At 44.1% G+C, this 16,702-nt stretch overlaps 1 protein-coding gene across 3 annotated transcripts in view; it reads left to right on the top strand.

The window, feature by feature from the left end:
* stard13b (StAR related lipid transfer domain containing 13b) overlaps window positions 1-16,702 on the top strand; it is a 67,706-nt gene that overhangs the window by 6,455 nt on the left and 44,549 nt on the right. The window contains exons 3-5 of one of the 3 annotated variants that reach the window (XM_028961839.1): window positions 1,358-1,519; window positions 3,703-3,834; window positions 9,862-9,892. In XM_028961839.1, the coding sequence (XP_028817672.1) occupies window positions 1,358-1,519; window positions 3,703-3,834; window positions 9,862-9,892 (325 nt within the window). Of the gene's footprint in view, window positions 1-1,357; window positions 1,520-3,702; window positions 3,835-4,765; window positions 4,869-9,861; window positions 9,893-16,702 lie in introns of those variants that run through there. The other 2 variants (XM_028961840.1, XM_028961844.1) reach the window with 2 other exon arrangements.

Below are 16,702 nucleotides of genomic sequence, written 5' to 3'. Positions count from 1 at the left end.
GTCTCTCCCTGTCCCTCTTGTCCTTTTTGTCTTTGACCGCAGACCACCCTTACAGTCAGAGGCTGTAGTTCTTCCATTCACTCCCCCATGAGTGGATGCAAGCACTTTCTCCTGCAAAAGGTCAGTCGGGTGACCTCTGGAAGGGGGGGTCGCTGGTCTATCTGCTGTCACTGGAAGTCCTCACCTCAGCAAATGCTCTCTGTTTTGCTCTAGATGAGTGACACTGATCTGGATGGGGTCCATTCCAAACATGGTTTTGGGAGTTGTGGGAGCAAATGTTCAGACTGGGGGAAGTGCACAGTTCCTTGCGGATCCTCTAAATTCAGAATTGTCCCGTTTGCTTTGATAGCTAACAAACATACTTTCACTGTGGTAAGTCAGCCAAATTCGTCAGCTGCCCCTGTCTCTCTTTGTTCCTGAAAATAGCAGAATGTCTGGACTGCTTTTGATTCAGGATAGTAGGTGGAAGTTTAAAATTGGAGATAAGGGCCATTCCTTTGCCAGTGACAGTTGTCATCAGTAGGATTGTTTCAGGATGAGATTGATGCCAATGTGCTCCCTGCAACCCAGACATTGCCTATGTCATTCAAGGAAACCAATGAAACTTGTCCTCTTTTCAATCATATCATAGACATTACTTTTAATTATAGATAAATGCAGCAGCTAAGTGATTTGAATTGTGAAAAAAACTGAATTGCAGTGGATAGTTTTCAGCTAAATACTGGTCTATTTAACTCCCCAACATCCGTTCCTGTCCGACTGCTCATATATAATGACAGCCATGCTGATTTACAGCTAGGTGACTCGAGGAGCTTCCTGCTAATTTATGACCTTAGACCTCCAGCTTCTCAAGTGCAAGTGCGGCCAGTGTGTGGAGCTGAATCCAGCTATTTATACTTACTGGGGTCCTTGGCTAGAGATGGCCAGGCCAGTGAAAGCAGACGGATGAAAAGTCAGAGGAATCCCGCTGGTCTATGTATGGCATGCATTCCCTCTTCATAGCTGTGTAGCTTCAAGCTGCAGGCTGATCGGGTAGAGCTATCACCTTTCTGCATGGAGCGGTGTTGTACACTGCTGTAACGTGCGCTCACATTTATAACATGGTTTCAGTGCCTCAGCGGTGATGGCCTGAATGATTTCTGACGCGTGGTGAAAGTCTGTCAGTCTGCCTGAGTTGCAGGTCAAACCCTTTGCTAATGCTGGCCTTACTGTCCTATTTTAGCTGCATAGTGCAGTGTATAAGGTCAGCGGGTTTGCAGGGGGTAGAGTTTATTTTAAAGAACAGTAATAATAATCAATGTTTAATGCACAAATTATGATGAAAATATTTGTGACCTCTGACCCTTTCTGTCCACAGGACTCACCTCAGGTCTTGTCTCCATGGACCGAGTCCATGACCCAGCTGATGAAGAAGTTGGATCAGCTCAACCTGGACATCGAGGAGGCTCTAAGCGAGGGCCCTTCCCCGTTGGGGACACCTGGGACTACAAGGAAAAAATCACCCAGCGACCCAGACAAGGTCAGACTGATCTGAATGCCAGATTTCTGTTCTTGACTTCCTCCAGATCCCTTAAAAAATGCATATTAGAGAGGTGATCAGCTACAGATACAAATAGGTTACTTCATTGTAGGTGATAATCAGTGTTATTAGTTTATAAAGTTATTATTAGAGGTGTGAACCTTAACTGGTTTCACAATTTGATTCAATTATCATCTCAGCAATTCAATTTTATTAAATATCTCGATGAGTCTCTATGCCTCCCATCAATTTTTTTATCTGAAGCTAATCAAACATGGCTGTTCAGCACCAGCGTTCGGATTGGGTCAAATAAACGCTGCGTGCAATTTTGTCTTGGCGTCAATTTCTGTCTAAATTCCGATGAAGGTTAATGAGCATTAAGAAGGCATTAATCTCAAATGTAAGTGTGGATGAGGCCTTACTCCTACCTGGAGCGGCGCTGTACTCAGATCAGGCAGCCACAGTCACTACCAGCACTTTTATGCCCTGATGCATAGATTATGAGATTAATTAAAATCATTAATAACTAACTACGTATGGTTAAAAGTTACTCAAGGTTTCAGAAGGCCTCTACCCACAAAACACCTGTTCTTCAGCAGTTACTCAACCCTTAATTTCACTTGGATGTGTTTATGCCATATATCTTCATTTCAATTTTCTTACAACTCCCTTGACTGGAACAAAGTTCATGTTAATGAGGGAGAACTCCTGTACATTTCACTTACTTCTGTGAAGAGATTTGACTTTTAGCCCTTTGTCATATAATTCAGTTTCCATGTGGAAGTAATGCTTTCACAACAAAACCCGTAACACTTTGCACACTGAGCAAATTCTACTTCCTTGGCCTCTTTCACTCCTGAGCACAATTTTTTTCCTGTGTTAGAATAACATTCCATGGAGATCTGGAATGCTGTCTTGTTTGGTTTTCTTGGAAATTGACTTGAAACGCACAGACAGAGACACTTCTGTCTCTTTCACATGTAGAGCTAATGAACATATGCCCTCACAGTGTTAAGTAAACAGCTGAATAAACGAGTGGAGGATCTAATTTAGGATGAGGCCTTTCACTGGCATGGTTTGGGCCCACTTGACCTTTAAGAAAGTGGTGTCACTGAAAATCAATACAGAGTGATTGTGAGTGATGACCTTCAGCCTGCAATGCAACATTTCCATTCTGATGGGATTGGTGTCTTCTACATTGCCGATGCCCCCATCCTTATAAAACAGACACACTGAATCGTTGATATGTATGAAAACTTCAAGTGATATAACATGACCTTCAATTACCAATTGATGAATAATGGATGAGTCAAAACCCCAACCCTTTTCTCCCTGAATATGCATGTGAAATAAATATTTTAGGATCACAGCACATTTCCTTCAACAGGTGCCCCTATAACTTCACCAGTGCCATTGGACCAATGCAGAAAGCAAGAGGACAGACTCCACTGGGCCCAGATAACCACACGAGTTCATGGCTTTTTGATGTTGCGTGTCTCAAAAGGGCGGCTTACATCACACAGTCTGTGATCCCTCTGATCCCAACCACTGCACTCAGACACACGGCGTCCAGTTTATGACGTGAGTCAGATTGCACTACAGATGATATGTTGTAGTCTTTGCCCGGCCAAAGCAAATACCGACTGGACTGGTGGAATCGAAACAAAAACTCATTGTATATGGATATGGTGAGACTGGGAACTTCCATTTGCCTGTTTCTCCCGGGGTATCTTGCCTCATTTTCTACCCAGCCCTGTGTTTGCATGTGGAAAACAACAGGCCCTTTTTGGGTCTGTGCATGTGCGGCACACAGAGGATGCGTTGTCTGAGCGAGTGTAGCTGGCTTGTTTTGAAGAATTTGGTTTATTCGGGTTGGTCTGGCGAGTGACACATGTCCTTATGAAACTATCAGCGCCGCTATTCCAAGCGTTCTCTGGAACGTCCTTTAGCCAGCGACTGGAGAGGACATAGAGTGTCGTCCGGCATTGTCAGACAGGGTTAAATTCTTGCCCCTCCGAACCTATGAATTTTTTTTCCCATCTCTCGGAAGTTTTCTCTCAACTGACCTCTGCCTTCTGTTTCCATTTCTCTTGTCCACTGGGAAGCAGCGCATCCTGTATCTGGACTTCAGCAAAATGGCTAGAGGGTCGTGTTCATGACGGCTTGTTCTCCCGTTGTTGCAGTGTGGCGTAGATCAGATGTCCACGGCAAAGCAGCCCGTCGGCGGTGGCGAGAATCTCGTGCGGGGTAAAAGCCGCCTCCCGCCAATGAGCGCCATCGCTCCGGGGACGAGAACCCGGCCGAGAAAGACAGAGGTGAGGGACTAGCTATGCGAGATTGCTCACGTCACATGGGCACACTGACACACAAACGGCCTTTTTTTTTTTCTGCAAAAATAATTGCGTAAACCATGCTATTCTAAACAATGCTATGCTAACGATGCTAAACAAGCACAGTTGAAATACATTTTCTCTGGAGACATGTTAACATTTATGAACCTCTGCGGATGTGAGGCGCTGCTTTATTTACTGTGTGATGAGCGTTATGTCTTCGTGACTGCGGCATGTGCTCGTTCGTTTTGCTAGAAGACATGTCTGGCTAGCTGCCCGCGCTCGGCATGTTTTAATGGGTTTTCTGCATCGCGGAGAGTAAATGGAATAGATTTTCTCCCCTCTAATCCAAACAGAATTTGTCTTAGCAGGGGGAATTTCATTAATGAATTAAGCGTGACGGCCGCAAGGTCTGTTTTCGGGGGGAGCATGTGAGGATGGCCTTTTGTGAGCCTTTTGGAATTCGAAGCAAATCTTTTCAAGCGCTCTCTGTTATACTGTAAACAAGAACAACGGGATAACCATGATCATTTATTTAGGGTCAAAGAGGCTACAAACGATTAGTGTTAAAAAGTCTTGTCATTGGCAGTGTTTTTTTTTCCCCGTTTGCATTTCATTGGGTTTGCTTTTTATGTGTTATCGCAAGATCATTTCTTAGACTGATCGGGCACGAGCTATTTGTGGCACTTCAGCACACTGCCACCGTGAAGCATTTTTGAGGGAGGGCCGGGTCGATAATGGAGCCCTTGTTATTGATCATCGCAGCACAGGCCATCCACGTTATGCATAATATCTAATTAGGCGAGCGCTGCCTCCGCAAAACATGTGATCGTGGCTGAGAGTCATTTTATTTATGTGGTGTCGCGCTTTCGTAGACATTCAAGACATCTCTCTTGCACACTTCAAAGTGATCTCCGGAGGAAACGCACAGTTTTGACAAATGCAGATGCAGTGCTTTTTGTCCAATATCTGCGGATCAAGGGGAGCAGCTAAGCTTTGAGCAATCCTTGTAATAGGAGGTAGTAACTAAATACTTGATTTTGATGGTGTGCTTTCATCTTGCCTGCTGTTTTGCTTGCATTTGATCTTATTTGATGTAATGAAATGTGTTTCGGCGATTTCATTATAGATCTAGAGTTCTTGGCGCTCACAGTTTTCTCAGTTTCTGGTTTAGTCTGCTGGATGACCGTGATGAAAAATGTAGATGTAAAGTAACATGAGGTCTTGGTTTTTTGTTACTTCCTCTGGCCATTTGAAAATGGTACCTGGAGTGAATGTCTGTATTTTGCTCCTAATTGTTACACGTTGAGTTGTATGCAGATCTAAGAATTTCAGCAGAGGATCAAGTCAGAAATCTCCATGCTTTTGGCAGTACACGCAGGCCAAATTCTGCCAGAACCTGCGATACGAGAGCTCATATTTATACAAAAAAAAAAAATTCCCCTAAACTGCCATCAAACAAGAAACATTATTCTTCTGTGCAAGCGATATCTGTGGGAACTGTGTCTCTCCTGCTCGGCCTGAGAATAGGGCCAGATGTGTTTGTTTAATCTCCTCATAGCTGTAGCTTGGCCGTGCTAGGTACCTTCTGAGGCCGCCGTATGAGATTTTGCGCCGAGGCCTTCTGGCAGGGTCAGTGGGAGACAGTTAAAGGGGGTAATTGGATTGCAGGGTAATTGAATGATTTGGCTTTGTGCGCCCTGATGAAATGGAGGCTGGTTCACAGAGCAGCTTACGCTCTGGAAAATCTGCAGAGGCATGCAGAACCGCACCAGCACTCATCCTGAGGGTCCGGTGGGTGGGGGGTGTAGGCCACACATATGTGTTGGGGAAAAAAAGAATAGGTGCTGGACAATTTGACTGTTTTCGGTCAGCCTAACTCTGGATAGTTTGTTTGCCTCAAGTGATGGGTGAGAACATTTTCTTGTTGCACAGGGACTAGACTACCCTATTTGCCTCTCAGACGGATATATAAACATTCCCGGCCATGTTTTACATTAATATCGGAATGTCTTACTGGCCACTGCTGTCAACACTGCTTCACCTCTTCCACAAAGTCAGTGACTTCTAATACAAAATATATGAGTAGCCAAGAAATATAAGCTATGTACTTGAATGAACAATATAGTTAAATGTCTATAATGACACAGTGATTTTGGTGCTGACAGTAGTGACCTTTGTGGCTGCTAACAATAACCGAGAACTTTTATTTCATGGAGCAACGACCCATTTTGTTTTTTTTCAAGTGACATTGTGACATGTCCCAAAACACACTTTGACACACTTTGTAGAATGAACAAAATGAGAGGCTGATCAGTAGGCAATACTTAATTTTATACACTTGAATAATGCGAAGCACACAGTCTCACAGGGCAGTAAATGTAAACAGTCATACCCAATAAAATCTCCAAGGAAATGGTTTCCGGGGCATGCATTATACAGAGCGCAAGAGTGTGCCGTATGAGTAGGTGGTACCCTAATCAGGAACCAGTCTGCCCTGCAGGTGCTGTTATTGGGCCAGACGCAGAGGCCAAGTGGCACAGTCGGGTCAGGATAGATTACTGGGTGAAGCGCAGCTCATGAGGCCACGGATTAGTTAGGCTTCGTATGAGTGTAGCCCATATTCCCTGGTTGCTCGGAAGCCAGGTTAACTCCAGGTTGTCTCCAGTAATGCACACAGCCTCACATCGTCACCGAAGAGGTACTAGATGCCATGTTGTTGCTGCAGTACTTTCGTACGAGCATTCGGATTGGCTAATTAGTAAATATGACATTCGCAAACACTCCGAACGTAGCGACTGAGCTGAAAATAGTGCCCATAGTTTTTGATGTCTATCTGATACTTATATCACATAACCCTTGCCTGAATGGTTAGCATATCAGCATATCAACTTTCATGCTTCAAATCCAAATTCACGAGTCAATGAACCCAGTCATTTGTCACTGAACACCTGTCTGTGCATTTAAAATGACTTGGACTGCTTCCACCTGCTTAATGCGTGCTCATGACCGCCAGGTATTTGTGAGCCGAGGGAAGGTTTGACTGGACACGTGCAGCTTGGTTCGCCTGTGTTGCAACACGATCAAAACCTTGCTCTGCTGTACCTACATTCCAGCAGTACTCTCATAACCTCGTCCGAAATGCGCAGGAACAGAGCCGTTAAGTCATCGCGCCTTTCGTAACGTATCAAGAATTATTGTGCATCATTAGTGGCATACCTGTGCCAGCCGCAGCGGGGGGGGGGTGTTTTCTCGACGGGTGCAAGGAAAACAAAACCAAACTGATCTAGGGGGCTGATGGATCACTTTCAGTTGGTCTCTGACATGATGGGACTTATTCTGCACGGTTGTGAAAGGTTGGAGACAGGCTAAATTTAGCGGGCCTGTTTTCCCCACTGTGGTGGGATGGATGAAGGCGCACCCCTGGGACCACATCTGGCCCGGACAGCTGTTCTTGACTCACTTTGAAACCCACGCAGAGGGGAGCTTCTCCTTTACCCCCCCTATTTTTGCCAGACCCCCCCCAAAAAAGTTATTTTCTCATCTGAAGAGCTCCTTTGTGTCCTTCACTCCAAAAAAGTCAGCATGACTTGGTGCAACTTTCCAATTGACACCCAGACTTGATTTGTAAATGTCCCTTGTTTCCGGACATCGAAGCCAATCCAAACTCACTTACCCACAACAATGTACGCTTTACAGTGTAACTGACCTGAAACCAAGGATAAACAACGATCCTATCCTAGAGCGATGGAAATTAATTTAGTCACCTTGGTGACTATGAATCGCCTTGTGGTACGCTCTAGTACTTGGCTGGAAATGTGGTTTGGAGATGGGCACCTCTGGGCCACTTCCTTCTGCCCCATTGGCAGTGGGATTAACGGGTGTGCGGAGAGGTCCGTGTGGCCTGCCAGTGATGTGCTTATGTAATCCCGGGATGTGTATTACAGGGTTTCTCAGACCACTGAGAATGAATATGACTCGGGTTAGGGGCACCGGCCAAATATAACAGTAGAAGTGATTCACTGGGGATCTCGAGGCATAGGAACATAACTCACGGGGTCTAAAGGGAAGGGCAGCAGCAAGGCCGGGGGATGAGAAATGGCGAGAAATTTGGCACAAAGGTTAAAATTGCGGCGCGCACGGCTACATCTGCATGGCTTTAGACATGGCCTTAGAGTGTTATGACTTATAGCCACATGAGCTGCGCCTGTGCGCGAGGCACACTGCAGAAAATGGCGGTTGCACAGATTATCCACAGCCAGTGAGTGACATGTTTTCATGTGATATTTTGATGGCTTCCATATGCTTCCACTGTGAGTACAGTATGTGTCTACATTATGCACGGCACATGGAACCACACGTGCGGAAACCGTAACTTTAATATAAAAGAGAGACAATAAAAAAATGCCCTTTTTTTTTTCCTGTACACAACTTTTTTGTGTGTGTGACCGGTCTCATTTGCAACCATGTGTGGCTGTTCGACTTTACACTCCATAGTCTGACGTGCAATTTTAAACAGAATGAAATGTGGATGCTCACATTAATTTACCACAAATATGTTCAGATTTTTACTCATTTTTGTATGGATAGGGACGTTTTCAATAAACTAGTTTGTCATCTCTCATGGGTCTCTGAAACAGGAAGTGAAATAATCTGAAGCACCTAGATTGAATCTCTAAAACCTTAACAAGGATATTTTTCATGGTGAACTAATTCTTATCATTGAGGTCATCCACTTTGGGAGCATGACGTGAGCATGACGCCTTAGGTCACTGTATTTTGGAACTCTACATTTAGACAGAATGAACTCCCTTGTGGGTTTTTTTTTGGTGCATCCATTTCTATGTCAGAAAAAAATCTCCTTGACGAGTGTGTAGTGAAATAAGATTTTTTTACTCTTCATTGCAGAATCTCACAGTCAATATGCAGGTACATGCCAGTGGCAGCAATTTTTTTTTAGTTTTCATACTTTCATGGGGCCCTGTTCCACATCCTGTTCTTCAGAAAATGAAGAGAAATATAATATGTGCAAGGGTCTTATTAATAGCTTGTTCCAGAGAATATTGACATGTCTCATTTGTCATTCATGTATTTCAGCACGGAAATATATGATAATATGTACTGTGACCTTTGAACTATTTCAAGTATTTCAAGTGATATGGTACTGGCTTTGGCATTTGACTTTAAAGAATGAAAGAATAAATGAGTGAATAAATGAACAACGGCTATAAAATTATGTATGTTGTCATGGCTACCAATCACCCGCCAGCCACTAGAGGGCACTAGGGCGACCTCGGCCTAGCAGACCCGGAAGGACTACACGCCCCGGACAACAGACAGTATAAAAGGGCAACAATAAGCAGGAACAATCGCGAACTCATTCTTTGAAAAACTAGTTTGTGGATTGACATGGACCCACGCGACTTTCTTTGACCCGACCACGCTTCTGGATTACCCTCGATGTTGCCAACAGCCTTGTCCATCCAGGACAACAATTCGTCTCTGATACTACATCTGCTCCCAAAAAACCCCATGCCAGTCGACCCCGAATACAGACCAAGCGATAACGCACCGTGCCCACCACTTCAGCCGCCAGTGCGCCCCATGTCCTCGTTCCTGATATATGTTCACACACATCAGTCCCATCGTCCCGCTAATGTGGCATGCTCAGTGTAGTCTGGTTTATGATGATCTAGGAACAACAGAAGCATATTTTGTAAGTGGATTTACTAGAGCCTGCACCTGCAGCTGTCCGTCTTCCTGAGCTCGGGTCTTGGACGCTGTTAAAAGCGAAGCGGTTAGAAGGCTTTTCAGCACTAATTTGACTTGGAGATCCACCATGACACACATGAGAGTGAAGTTATGTCTCTTCTCTGGTGTAGGCCAGTTACCTCTTTTTGGACATGCGTCTTTTTTAACGGGTGCCAGGTCTGCAGTGCCTCTTGATGACATTAATTAAATATGCTCACCTTTTTCTGGTGACTGATCTTCTGGTCTGTGTTTGTTTTGCAGATGTCTGCAAGAAGGAGGAACAGAGGAACAGGTAGGGCTGATTCACTCCATTTCCACTTCATTAGTCATTGTGGTGCTTTGATGTGTCAGAAAAGTCCCCTTGTGGACATGTTGAGGAAATACTGTTTGGTGCAGCTCCATAACACCACAAGACCTCAGGGTTTGTTTTAACGGCAACTCCAAGTCCAAGTTGGAGTAGTGTCTACCGTGGCAGTGTGCAGAGGAAAACCCATTCCTGCCCTGATGAAAAGAGTGCCAATGTTGCCAGCAGAGATTGTCCCCAACAAGGGAAGCACTGTGCCTGAGTGTCAGTCTTAACCTCGCACACATTCTCCGTGAATGGACAAGAAGCCTCCAATCACTTAACAGAATTAAACCATCAACATGGTCGATAAAGAGGGCCATTGTGAGAAGCTGACAGGAAAAAAGACGAGTTAAACTTTTCCATTTTCAGAACATCGTTAGAATTTTATTCCATAATTAGACAGTTACAAATTGGGGGGATTATATAAAGGTCTTTATTCTGGGTTTGGTGGCACTCTTTTCATACGCTGTTTTGTTTCCAAGAACTCTGGGCAAAGTGACAGAATGGTCATATGTCAAAAAGTCATTTAACTTCCCAATGAAGGACACTATTTCTGATCCTTGTATCTTGGAAAGTCTTACTGTATGGAATACCATTTACAAGTCGTTAATTTTCCATGCATTTTATGGAATACCACTTAAAACCAACTTAATTCCACATTAAAAATAAATATATATGCAGTTTTTAATTATGTACTCAGTCCATTAAACTGTTCTTTAATACATACATTTGTCATTACATTGCAGGATAAATCATCCAACTGATAAAAGTTTATTACACTAAAAATCTTGATTATAAACTATTTATTGTGTCAATAATAGATGTATAATATATGTGTGATCATTTTTGATAATATAGTTACTTTAGGCTTCATTTCACTATGGACTTTTATATCAGAATTCATAGAGTATGCAGGCAGGGATATTTCCCATAGGCTGTCTTGAATATGGCTTGTTAGCATTCTCGAGTGTGGTTCCCTCAGGGAAAGTCATTGAGACATGAATGGGACTTCAGAGATGTGCCAAGAACAAGGTCTTTGGTTTAGACCACTTTCACCTTTTGTTCTGTGGTGTTTAGAGCAGGTGGTTTAAAACCACATGCCTACTATTGTATTTGTCCCTCTTATGCCTCAGGTATTTCGATGCATGGACTCCACTGGACCTCTGAAGGTGTCTTGTGTTATCTTGCACGAAGTTGAGGTGGTGCTCAGGCTTGTTTGTCCAACACATCCCTCAGATGCTCGATCAGATTGAGATTTGTGGAATTTGGAGGGCAAGTCAACAGTTTTGAACTCCTGTCAGTTTTCTCAAACCTGAACTGACCAACTTTTGCAGTGTGGCAGGGTATAATATACTGCTGAAAGAGACTTGTGTGGTTGAAAGTGATTGTTTTTGTCATTGGGATACACAGCAAGCACAGCACATGGTGCACACAACAAAACGTATCCCCTGCATTTAACCCATCACCATCAGTGAGCAGTGGGCAGCCATGAAAGGAGCCAGGGCAGCAGTGTGTGGGGACCTCAGTGGCACCTTGGCAGTTTGGGATTTGAACCTATTGATTACGTGTCTGCTTCCTTACCAGCCAGGATGTTCACGTTACCTGTGGTTTTGATTTTTTGGCTTATTTGATTTAACCTTAGTTGTAGTGTGTAATGCAAGTGAAATGATTATCATTGTGATACACAGCACAACGATGTGTCCTCTCTGGTTTAAACCCATCACCTTTAGTGAGCAGTGGGCAGCCATGACAGGCGCCCGGGGAGCAGTGTGTGGGACGGTGCTTTGCTCAGTGGCACCTCAGTGGCACCTTGGCAGATCGGCAACCTTCTGATTACGGGGCCGCTTCCTTAACCGCTAGGCCACCACTGCCCCACTCTGTAGTGTCAACTGAGTGGCCAGTGTGTGTGTCGGCAGTGTGAGTGATGGAGACAGGTGTTCCAGGGCCCTCGCTCCGTCTACAGAATGTGGAGGGTCATAGACAGTCATTTTTTAAAGCCCTATTTATATGGATGGCTTGGTGGGCCACAGTTAAAATTAGGACACATGCCAGATCATTGTTACTCTTTTGCCGGGAGGGGGGCATATTTGGCTTGGTGTGATGTGGCCCTGGGGGCGGCGGTGGGATTTTCGGGGAATGCCATTTTCAGCTCAGGTTGCACTCACACGTGACATCGAGGGTTAGAACGGCGAGACGTGCGGTACAAATGTACATCGTGCCGTGAAAACATTCCTCACTTTACAGCATTTGCATGGTTGTGTGCAGTGGAATTTTACAGAAAAATTTAACAGACATCAGTCAAAGCAAAAAATAAAAATCCCTAGAACTGTACTGCCTCAGTTTTAAGGATATTTTGTTAGTATGACAAGCTTCAACAGAAAGTAGACGTATTCCAGCGAGAATAACCTGGTGCTCCCCAGCAGATGGAAATTCACGATAACAGCCACAATGATCCCGACCACAATGACGGTGATGTGGATGCTATAAAGATGATGGAGTCTGCAGAAACCCGTACATGGGGTATAAGGTTTCCTGCTCGTATTTTACTGTCACACCTCTGTGTCGGATGATGTCACCAAAACAGGCCCAGATGGTTTGCAGACTCGAAAGGCTTAAGCCTTTTCCTGCTTTAGAAAAACACTCACCCGGCCTGGACTCCTTGAGTTGGGTCACTGTCAGAACATCATTCATAGTCACTTAGCAAGCAGCACTATAACATTAATGCTACCTTTTGTTGCATAAATTAGTAGTAAATATATTGCTTCATCACATTTTCATGAAAATGTGAATTTGATGATGACAATCAAACATAGTGTCCATTTGCTGCATATTTACTTTTAAAACAGCTTACTTTTCATCATAATCAAGAATCAATTCAGTACCACCTGTTCTGTACAGCATGTTATGAATTTTGACATTTTTTATGTATATATTTCTATATACATAGAAATAGATACATTAATGGTCATTATGATGAACGTCTTTGTTGTGACGTCATTTTTATAAATCAGCCATGTCTAGCTTGACATTGTGCAATGTGCATCAGGCAATAGTAAAGTCAGTTTTTTCTTTCCACTGTCGACATCAGTTCAGACGTGCACTTTCCACATAAATATTTGTAGAAGAGTTCCTTATGTTGCAAGTGAAAATGCTGGTCAGTTTGTACTCAGACAAGACTGACGGATCGGATAAACACAAAGGTTTCTCAGCCTCATGAGGTCATGTGATGCCCACCAGTGGTTAGCGCCAGACCCCCGGCGAGCGGTCGGGGCCGAGTGGGACCTGGTACAGTTTTTGGATTCCCTGGGAAAACAGGAGCTGGAGGACGGCTGGTTTTACAGGCCCATCCCCCCTCTCCACTCTTTCGGGATCTCCTCTTCCCCACCACTCAAGCCGGACCATGTGGGTAGGCATGTCTAGACGCAGGATGGATGGAGGGGCCTCTACCAGTTCCCTCCTTCAGTAATAATAATACAATAACAATAATACTCTATGCCCTGTTGCCAGGGAGACTAACCTAAATCCCACCATGGTTAGTTTAAAGGTTCACGTTCGTGACTGCTCAGTTGTCAACTGGATCCTTGTAGTTCTCATGTGTGAAAAAGTCCTGGATGGAAAAACCACTAGACCTTACTAGACCCTCCTTCAGTTTTGTTTGTGTTTATTTTCTTCTTTCCACTTCCGCTTTCCTCTAGATAACGTGTGTTACTCAGATTGACTGAGCAGTGCCTCACAATCACCTATGGTCCTTGTAGTTCACCTCCTGAGTGCTGCCATTGGTTTACCATAATTTGAGAAATTTAGAGAAACGAAATCCTTCAAATCCTAATATATTAAATAACTACAAAATAAGAGCAAAAAAATGGTTAAAAAGGCAGATGACAGTGCCATGACAGGCTATTACTGGACTTGTGCACAGTAGCATATATCAATACATATATATTGTTCAAGATGGGTAGGGAATTATTCCAGAATGTGCAAGTTTGTAGCACTTGTGTGGGGGGGAGAATTACGCTTATACGCGTCAGTGTCAGGCAATCTTTAGGCCGGTTAACAAGATTGAACAAAAATAAATTATGCTAGGAAAAAATATTGAAATGTACTAAAATATCTGGAGAATACAATCTAAACATTTACAACAAACTTTATTAGGTGTCATGCATTCAGGTTGCACTGAGTACAAACTGGGCTATTCCAAGCTTTTACCATTAAGCCATGTTAAGCAGCAGGTTTTGTGCAGGGATATTTTGATATTCTGTGCTATTCATGCTTCATTGGCAAATGTCTTGTCTGAACCGTTGGTGATGACCGGTGACTGGAGAATTCGTCACCAATTGCTCCAATTCTAAATTTCAAATGTGAGTCTCAATTATGTAGCCATATGTGGCATTATGTGCGTTCTGCCATGAATCCGTGTGTGGATATGAGTGAGATGTGTTTGGCGGAGTGTTAATATGTGGCCCGTCGTACGTGTCCAAGTGTATGTAGAAACCACCTTGCTCATCAGACGGCGGACCACTCTGTGGATGTGTCCCTCGGACGTCCACTCCAGCCAGCCACGTTCAAAATTGCCAGCGCCCTTTGTTATGATAAATGTCCTTCTCCCGCCCTCATGCCCCACAGAGGCTGGCATGACAGAGAGGCTGAGGGCAGCGATGCCCCAGAACTGTCAGCCCTGGCAGCCACCGGCCCGCTGGCCTGGGTGGTGGACAGAAAGCGCAGATTGTCCTCCATTTGGTTTTTGTTGCTTTAAAGAATCGCTCCTTCGGCAGGGAGCTCCCCGAGCCACTCTAATCATGAGGACATTAAGAGACGTCGGAGGCCATCATTCATCTGCAAGGACATTCTGTCCCCCTTTTTTTTTTGCTGCAGAAGCTGCCCACAGGGAAAGCCATCCAAATTCACTGATCAGTAAGAGTTTTTTTTCTGCTGTGTAATGTATTTGCTCGCAATGTTTCTTTTTTTTTTGTTTAGTGATTTATATTGAACGATGATTTAAGGCCATTCCTTTTCTATTGTTTCCATTAATCTTGCAGTCAATACATTTGTCCCACCATCAATCTTGGCTCACATTCTTCGAACTCGTGCGGGCCTCATGGGCTTCTGCTTTTGTTTTATGGCATACTAAATTAAAAACGAACCCGCTTACTTCATTCGTGATGTACAATTCAGCCGTGCCCTGCTACGTTTCATTTTGCTAATGGACTGTATATCGAACAGATGATGCTCGGGGGATCCATAAAAGCTTGTATTAATCTTGACTAACTGGGCCGAGGTGGCCTTGCTTTTCCTCAAGACTCCTTCCTCGCGAACCAGTCATCTAGTACTATAAAAAAAGAACGCCCCCCTGCCTGCCCAGAACTGCTCTTATACTTCAAGAACTGCTCAGTCCTCTCATGCTGTGCCTGCATCGGCAATGACGCACCGGAGGCTCTTATATAACTGTAATGTATTCCGGCACGTTTGGCTCCGCGATGGGGCTGCTCTGTGCTCATCTCCCAGGACTGTCCAGCTGCTCCTCCAGCCCCGACTCCATTCCCATCCGGGACTGCTGGTTCCCAGCGGTCAACGTGGGTGACCCCAAACAGCTGCAGCTGCTCAAGGGGGCCGTCTGACAGGGGCCCTTCTTATGGCGGCCGGAGGGAGGGCCTGCCACATCAACGGATGCGAGGCCCTAGGAACCATGGGAACATGTAGTACATATGGACAGGCCGGGAAGAGGAAAGAATGCCTTTTTCCCTGGGCATTTTTAGCGTAGGAGGCTCAGTCTTGTGAGTGGCATTATTGGGCCTCTCAGACAAGCCTAACCTAGAAAAAGGCTGGATTAGTACAATAATTGGGACGTGGTTTGAATACCTAAAAATACCTCGTGGAAACTCTGACAGACGTGCACGGGTCTTTAACTGGAATAGGGAGTGACCTAAAAGTAAAAGTAGTGGATCTGTCACTCTACAGCTACATACCAGTCCTACACATCACAAGATAGTGTTAAAGAGGGAACACTGTCAAAGTTCAGAGCAATGTCAAGTTCACCAGTGAAAAGGCTAATTTGTTAAGAGTATAAGGGACCATGAGTCCACACAGTTTATAGTAGCATTTTCCAAACGAAATAAAAAAAAAATTCTATGTGCTAAAGCTAAGGAAGATTTTTTCTTTCTATTAAAAAACATTAAATACCTAAAAAGGATACTGTATATCTTTACATGCAACCATTTAATGGGTGATAAAATGCATTAAAAATTGAGAGTGAAATTTCAAACTTTGTTCGGTTCAGGTTTTTTGAATGACTTCTCAATTAGCCAGTAATAAAGATGTTGAGACCTGTGGGAGGAGCCTTTCTCACCAATTGAGAGGTCAAACCCAAAAAAGCTACACCACACACCTTCCGTCCATGGATCAGGTTGCCCACCCGTGGGTTAAATAAACTATTCCATCACCAGTACAGCACTGGCCCAGTGCTCTTAGGTGGTCTGCTTGTAGATGAATAGCTCTGAACTCAATTCCAAATTTATAAAAAGACAAGTCTGTACAGTAGTTAATTCTGTATTTTTTTCTGTGGTTGCTGCTGGGCATGGTTTTGTAATATGATTTTTTTCTTCTCCCCTCTGCCCAGCATTGCCCAAAACACTGAGCTCATGCATTACATTCATAAGTGAGTTGTCATGCACAGGGCCAGTGTGGCCTATAAAGGGCTCTTCTGAAATGACGAATGCATGAAAAATTCCACATGTGGAAAGATGGAAAATTACTCGCGAT

Source organism: Denticeps clupeoides, chromosome 19, assembly GCF_900700375.1.
Source record: "Denticeps clupeoides chromosome 19, fDenClu1.1, whole genome shotgun sequence".
In the NCBI taxonomy this organism is placed as follows: Eukaryota; Metazoa; Chordata; class Actinopteri; order Clupeiformes; family Denticipitidae; genus Denticeps; species Denticeps clupeoides.
The sequence above is the reverse complement of the archived record's forward strand: the minus strand, read 5'-3'. Positions and strand labels throughout refer to the sequence as shown.